The 8,002-nt window shown below is 47.9% G+C and overlaps 1 protein-coding gene across 7 annotated transcripts in view; it reads right to left on the bottom strand.

The window, feature by feature from the left end:
- The window catches only part of LOC123983556 (P2X purinoceptor 7), a 54,355-nt gene that overhangs the window by 17,014 nt on the left and 29,339 nt on the right, over positions 1-8,002 (bottom strand). For 5 of the 7 annotated variants that reach the window (XR_006828222.1, XR_006828220.1, XR_006828218.1 and 2 more), the window contains exon 2: positions 7,151-7,394. The exons of 1 other annotated variant lie outside the window; for it this stretch is intronic. Coding sequence is in view for 3 of the 6 variants with exons in the window: in XM_046069816.1 (XP_045925772.1) it covers positions 7,151-7,225 (75 nt within the window). In the remaining 3 variants the exon portion in view is untranslated. Of the gene's footprint in view, positions 1-7,150; positions 7,458-8,002 lie in introns of all 7 variants that reach the window. One more of the 7 variants, XM_046069823.1, reaches the window with a different exon arrangement.

Genomic DNA, 8,002 nt, shown 5'->3' with positions numbered 1-8,002 from the left:
AAGTGTTTCCTTTTGCTAGAGGCACGTATGATACGTGAGAAAGAACCCTGTGTATGCAGTTGCGCTATTAATCCACCAGGTGGCTCCAAAACTACATAATGTAACACAAGCATGTCAATTTTGTAGAAATTCACAAGCGATTATTTTTAACACTGTTACACCCACCCCCACAGAATTTTGCCGAAAATCCTAGATATGCGAAACATTACAGTCACCATAAAACATCGGGAAAAAAAAACTTAACCTGATGTGGTCCAACTCAATGAGTATCCCCAAAAGGAAGGAGAATGGCGCCTAACTCTCCACCAGCTTCTGGAAGTAGGATGCAGTCTACACCCCACACAAACCACGACCCATACGTTAAAAAAAAGTGTTTCCTTTTGCTAGAGGCACGTATGATACGTGAGAAAGAACCCTGTGTATGCAGTTGCGCTATTAATCCACCAGGTGGCTCCAAAACTACATAATGTAACACAAGCATGTCAATTTTGTAGAAATTCACAAGCGATTATTTTTAACACTGTTACACCCACCCCCACAGAATTTTGCCGAAAATCCTAGATATGCGAAACATTACAGTCACCATAAAACATCGGGAAAAAAAAACTTAACCTGATGTGGTCCAACTCAATGAGTATCCCCAAAAGGAAGGAGAATGGCGCCTAACTCTCCACCAGCTTCTGGAAGTAGGATGCAGTCTACACCCCACACAAACCACGACCCATACGTTAAAAAAAAAAAAGAAAAAAAATAGGGCCCCTACGCCTGGACTCAGACTCGTTCATGGTGATGCAATGACATATGAAAACCTAAGAGTACACTGAAATCAACCCATACTTGAGAACCATTAATTCACTGGAATACCTGAAAAACTGACTTAGAAACTTTGTCAATGAACTGACTGGCATCACCAACAACACCTTGGGTGGACATTACATGAAGCAGACGGTTAACTGGCCTCACCACGCGTCCAACACGAGTTCTAACTCTGTGTACAGTGCTTGAATCAGGATGAATAGAGGGTGGCCTGGCACTGTGTGCATTGTCTGAGCATACAGATGGTGCAGCGTGTGTGTGTGTGTGTACTCAGGGTGTCAGCAGAAGAGGCATATGTGCAGCTGTGTCTAGGGCTGATCCCTGTCCGTGACTGTGAGTGCAAAGTGCCCCCACACTCGGGCTCGTCGTCCACACTCAGGGTATCACCAGGCAAACCATCCCCCGCATGGCCATCCGCACATGCATTCGACAGATTGCCGACCCACTCCTGAGTTCTGCTCTGAACATCCTCTTCTTCCAAAACAGCCTTCAAGCCATCTGTGTCAGTGACATCATCCAACCCCTTCTCACTGGAGGACACAGTGGTGCTATCTGGGGAGCAGTCCACATCCACAGGCAAGAAGTTAACAAGCATCAGCAGGTTGCGATGGACAACTCTCTCTTGGCCAGTCATAGGATTCCTGATACGATATGTGTGAGTTGAGGCATTCACACTCACAACAGTGTATACCGTGGTCTCCCATCGGTCTGCTGTCTTCCGTTTCCCTCTGTCACGTCTGTTCGAGACCAGAACACGGTCACCTGCAGCGATGGGCTTACCTTTTGCATGGTGGTTATAGAGTTCAGCCTGACGGCTCTGCTCCTTGTCGACATGTCCTTGGGCAATAGCCATGGCCTCTTGAAGGTCCTTTGTTAATGACACCACGTAGCTGTCATAACTGCTGATCTCCGGATCTTTAAGGATGTTCTTGAAAAGCACATCAACTGGAAGACGTGGAACTCTGCCGTCCATAAGGTAGAAAGGAGGGTAGCCCGTAGTCTCATGCACTGTGCAGTTATACATGAATGTGAGGGTCTGGAGGTGTCGGGGCCAGTTATGCTTTGCATCAGGTGAGAGGGCACGAATCATGTTGCCCAGCGTTCTGTTGAAGCATTCCACGCTACCATTGCCCATGGGATGGTACGGTGTCGTCCGAGATTTCCTCACACCAGCTACCTTCAACAACTCAGTCACCAGATGACTTGATGACAAATGATGCACCCTGATCCGAGTGGATCCTTGCTGGAAATCCATAAATGCAGAAGTACTTTTTCCAAAGTTGCCTCGCAACCTGTTTAGCGGACTGATCTCGGCAGGGGAAGGCCTGTGCCAGCCTAGTAAAATGGTCTGTCACCACCAGCATGTCAACAGACTTGTTGTTAGAATCTTCCGCAGTCCAGAAATCAATGCACACGATCTCTAGAGGTGCAGAGGTCTTTATACTCTCAAGAGGTGCCCTCCCCTCTGGGTCTGCAGCCTTGCTGATGACACACCTTGGACATTGGCGGACATAGTCTTTGACATCTCGGTCTATGAGAGGCCAGAAGAACCTCTGACGGGCCAGATTCAAACTCCTAAACTGCCCCTGATGACCCGCACTATCATGAATGCCTCTGAGAACCTCAGATTTGAGTGAGTCAGGGACCGCGAACTGGTATCTCTTCCTCCTAGAGACCTGATCCTGGGACACTCTGTAGAGGATGCCATTACACGTTGTCATTTTCTCCCAGTGTTTGAGGTATCTGATGACCACGACATGTTCCTTTGTTTTTTCTCTCCTGGATGGGCGCCGGCCACGTTCCACAAAATACAACACTCGTGAGAGGACAGGGTCACTCAACTGCCCTTCACGCAACTCTCTCTCAGAGAACACAGGTAGGGGATCTTCATCAGGAGGGGTAAGTGGGGAAGCTGATGGAGAACTTCCACAGCGCGCATCCTGGCACCTGACTCCCACAGGTTGTGCGTCTCGAGGATGGCAGACACCTCCCCTGTGGAGAAGGACTTGGTCTTGACACATTCAGGCCCATAGGGATCTTCCCTGTCGCGGCCATTTGGGTCGGTGTTGGAATGTCTGAAGGTGTCCCGGACAGAGTCAGTAGAAACAGGGATTGTGTCCCTGAGAAGCTCATTGTAGGAATGTTGAAGTAGCCTGTGTCCAACAGCTGACTTTATGAATGGGCGGCGGCTCAGTGCATCCGCAACAACATTCTTGGAGCCAGGGATGTACTTGATATCGAATACATAGGATGCCAGCTTCGCCACCCATCGCTGCTCACAGGCATACAGCCGGGGCTTTCTCATGATGTGTGAGGGGGTTATTATCTGTCCACACGGTGAAGACATGACCCTTAAGCCAGTGGCTAAACTTATCACACACGGACCACTTTAAGGCGAGGAATTCGAGGCGATGAGCAGGGTACTTCCTCTGAGCTCTTGAGAGGGATTTACTGGCGAAAGCACTCAGTCACCATCCTGAACCTGCGAAAGGACAGCTCCCAGGCCATCCAACGAGGCATCGGTGGACAACACAAAGGGACGGTTGAAGTCTGGGTGGGCCAAAACCACTGAGGTTATCAAGGCTTTCTGCAGTTCCTCAAAATCCTGGTGATGTTCGGGGGTTCAGTCAACCGATGTCAACTTCCGCGACTGAACAGCACTTTGAACGCGTTGCCGTCCCTTGCGTCTCTGCTTCTGGCCAGCCAGGAGGTCAAAGAGAGGCCTTGCTATGCTGGAGTAATTAGGCACAAAGTGCTGGTAATAGTTCACCATACCCAGAAATAATCTGACATGAGACTGGGATGGTGTGACTCCATCAGGCTCCATTAGATCTGCAGTGGTCATCTTGCTGACAACCTCGACTTTGGCAGGGTCCATGGACACACCAGACTCATCAACAACGTGACCAAGAAATTTTACAGACTTCCTTAGCAGCCAACACTTCCTCGGTGCCAATTTCAGGTTATGCAGACGAAGACGACTGAAAACCAGCTCCAGTCTTTCCAGAGCTAGTTCCTCCGATGGCGCGAAGACCAGCAAGTCGTCAAGGTAACACAGCAAGCTGAGAAAGTTCTGGTCACCAAATATGGAGGTCATCATCCTCATGAAGCTGGCTGGGCTATTGCACAGGCCCTGAGGGAGGCGGTTGTACTCGTACAGACCCATGGGTGTCGTGAATGCAGAGTACTTGCGGTCCTCTTCATGCAGCGGCATGTTATAAAAGCCAGACGTCAGATCCATTGTGCTGAAAAATGCATTTCCGCCCAGGGCAGCCAAGCAGTCAGCTTGGTGAGGCAGGGGATGAGCGTCCTTCAGTGTTCGTCTGTTGAGCCAGCGAAAGTCTGTGCACACCCGTAAGTCACCATTTCTTTTCCATACAAGCACGAGAGGCGAGGCAAACTCACTGGTGGACTTTGATTATTTCTTTCTCTTCCATCTCATTAAGAACTTGCCGGAGCTTTTGGTATTCAGCAGGCGGGACACGTCGGTAGGGCAGACGGAACGGCCTCTCATCTGTGAGGCGAATTCTACGCACAAACCCTGTGGCCTCACCGGAGTCTAGATGATGACGAGAGAAGATGTCCTCATACTTCAGCACAAGGTCAGTCAGCTTTCTTTGCCAATCAGCAGACACGTCACAAGAGGTCCAGGTTCCCCAGGCCAGCATGCTCCAGTCTCTCCTGCACAGTGTTGACATCTGTCGTCGGAGCTGATTGTCCAGCAAGCTCTACGGATGTAGCCTGGTGAGAGCTCTTGAGCTCTGGGACATCCATATCTTCCAGTGCAAGGCAGGTGTAGACATCTGCGAGCTTTGCATTCTTCCGCAGGGTAACAGGACCATTTGAGATGTTAAGGATTTTGAGTGGAACCCATCCACTGCCCCAAAGCGGTGTCACCACCCTGGCAACCATGATGCCCCTGGGCGTAGAGTGAGAAGAGGTTGGCTCAGTCACGACAGTGGTTCCCGGAGATATCTTAACATTTTTAGGAAGTCTCCCCCACACCAGATATTCACTGCCAGTTGGCAGGGTGACAGCTTGGTTGCATCTGACTGTGCCTACCTTGTCTGGAACCTCGTCACCAGACCAACGTTCCAGGCCAGCTAGTAGAGAGAGGAACTGCTCAAGTTCTTGGCTACCTGAGCCAGATATGGATACGGCTTCCCAGTAGCTTGCATCTTTCTTGAACTGACTGATCAGATGCCTGATGACATTTGAGCCGACAATCAGATCATCCTATTGATTATTCACAACGAAAGTGGGGACTGATACTCTGCATCCATAGACTTCCATCTCAAGATTCACCACTGACTTTGGCTTCACGCGAACACCGCCGCAACCAACAAAGACAACGTTGGTCACCTCCTGACTGCTCAGATATACACCAGCTTCTATAAGTTTCATTTGCGCTCCTTCACTTAATGAGCAGGCCATTGTCTAACATGGCATCAAGGGTCACTCTATTTCCAACTGCAACAGAAGTGTAAAATAGACTGTCACTGCTCCTGACTTTCTGTGTGTTTTGAACAACAACTGTCACAGACTCATCTAAATCCTTAATGTTGTAGTATAGTTCAGCAGCATCATGTGTGTGGGAGTATGTTTCATGACCTGTACGGCCTCCCTCAAAGCACAGGTCATTTAGTTTCCCTGCACATTGTCATGAGCTGAGGCCCTGCTGGGACATGAGCGCCTTGAATGACCAGGTTTGAAGCATGCGAAGCAGAGACGAGCAGAACGACAGTGGGACTCAGTAGTGTGGCCTCCATCATCACAGACCTGACAGCCCGTGCCACGTGTAGTGTTGGCCTGGTTCCAACCTTGTCTGTTGCCGTAAGGGTTGCTTTGCATCTTCAGCTTTCACTTTAGCCAGGAGTTCCCTGAGCATTGACATCATCTCACTGAGCATAGCATCGCCACCCTGCTGTTGACTCTGAGGCAACTGGCACTGTGGTGCAGAAGAGAAGGGGGGGTCTCTGGTGCTGCGGCAGAGGGGAGGGAGTTTGTTGTTGATTCTGCAAAAGGTGGCAGAGACTATGTAGGCCCTTAGGAAGTGGAGGAGAAGACTGCTGCTGATTCTGGGACAAGACAGGTGAGGGCGAGAAAGCAGGCACAACTCCAATAGAGAGAGCTGGAGAAGAGGACGAGGCGACACTGGATGTCTCAGTGTTACATGTATTGCGAGGCTCTGTGTGTGCTTCATTGCAAAACAGCGCAGCTGCATGAGTCTTTGGCACCCGTTCCCGGTGATGTTCATCTATCCTCACCTGAATCTCTTTTGATGACCATTCATGAATCTGCTTGCATTTAAACACAGATGCAAGCTCTGGACCTCGGCAGTGCTTCACAAACATCTTGGCGATTTCTCCTCCCATATCCTCTATGTGTCTGCCTTGACACTTTAAGCCTTCCTCTGCCATGTCTGCAGCCTTATTAAGGCGTATCCAATAGTCAATGGGATTTTCTCCCTGGTGTGGTAGGGTTGAGTAGAAGTCTTGCAGGGGCAGGCATGAGGAAGTGTTACTGAAATACTGTATGAGTATGTTGTATATTACATCTGGGGTGCAAGTAGTGTTAAGCGAGGGGTCGCTCCTCAAGCCTATTTTGACAACATCCCTGGCTTTCCCCATTAACCTCCCCATCACCTCCTCTGTCTGTAGTGAAACGTCATAGTTCTGCTTCCTGATGTATGATCTCATTAGCTCAACCCATTCAGTCACTGTGTATTTGTCAGAATTATCACCCCTAAAAATAACAAGTTCCCTGTCAGATTTCACGATGACATTGAATTGTGTATTCTCACTGAGTGTATTCACGTTGCTGTAAGGTTGAGTGGCATGGTTGTGTGAAGGACAACCTTGGTCAATGTTACCAATAGCGCCACTAGACATGAGTTTGGCTGCAATAGACTCTCCTATCTGTGAGCCTAACTGGTATATCATGTTGCTGAACTGGTGCAATGTGTCGCTTTCACCACTGGGTGTTGAATGATGTGGCCCACCCCACGACATCTGCCCCATAGGTGAATCAGCCGGATCCTGTCTTGACCCTAAATCCCTATCTCTTGCAGGTAACACAGGTGAAGCACCCACCTCTCTTCCAACAGACCCACTGAACTGTAAATGAGCTCCCATTACACCTCTACCCCTCCCAAAGGAGAAGCGTGTATAGTCAGACATATCACTCGGCTGAAGCTTGTCAGCCATATCGCTATGAAGCCACAGAAAAACAGAAAACACTGAAATAAAACTTAAATTCAGGCCCAAACTTCTAAATATTAGCGGTTTAACCAGAGTCCCATCCAGTCAGTACAATTATTGAAAGTCCTGAGTACCTGCCCATAAATCAACTCCGGGACAGATGATCTTCCACCAAGAACGTCTTCTAACCACTTCAGTCCACAGCGCATTCCTGGTCAGGCGATCTGTGTAGAACGGATCTGGAATCACGGAATCACGGCACCAGTGTAACCCTCTGCGTCCGTCTGTAGACTGAGTGTGTCCCTTTTGTGTCTATGGCGTGGAAGGATGGCACGGCCACACACAGGACTTGCTCTCACTCTGGTTCTCCTTTTTATTCTGGTATAAAAATCAACAGCACACAATTAGTAACTGTGTGTTATGCAACTGCAACCATCAGATCTCTAGCTTGGAAGTGTTTCCTTGCTTTCCACAAAAGACTAATATAAAATACATTTTCACAGTATTAGTCTTTTTCTGTCCATACTAGTATAAACCAAACACAGGATCATATAGTGGTAGTATTATGTATGATTTCTAAAGAGCATCTAAACAATGAGAGCAATTTTCTTCTATACCCACAATAAAAATCCTCAAACATTCCAAACAAACATTTTGACCATAGACAATTAATAGAACATCTCATATTTTATACAGTGCAACATGTTACTGTCATATTACAAAAACCTCGCATCGACATCTTAAGAATGAAAATAATAATAAAAAAAATAATAATAAGTTTACTTCTACACTTGACCACGTCCTTCTAGAATTCCACAATGGGTCATAGATAAAATGTGAAACACCATTAGCTCATTGAAGCCAACAAAAGTTTTCATTTCACACAACCCACATTAAATTCTAATATTGGAGTTGCAAGATTTGAATGCAATGACAATATGTGAATACTACATTTAACAAAGCCTACCTGGTATAAAAATCAACAG

Source organism: Micropterus dolomieu, linkage group LG02, assembly GCF_021292245.1.
Source record: "Micropterus dolomieu isolate WLL.071019.BEF.003 ecotype Adirondacks linkage group LG02, ASM2129224v1, whole genome shotgun sequence".
NCBI lineage: Eukaryota > Metazoa > Chordata > Actinopteri > Centrarchiformes > Centrarchidae > Micropterus > Micropterus dolomieu.
This window is presented reverse-complemented; position numbering and strand designations above follow the sequence as displayed.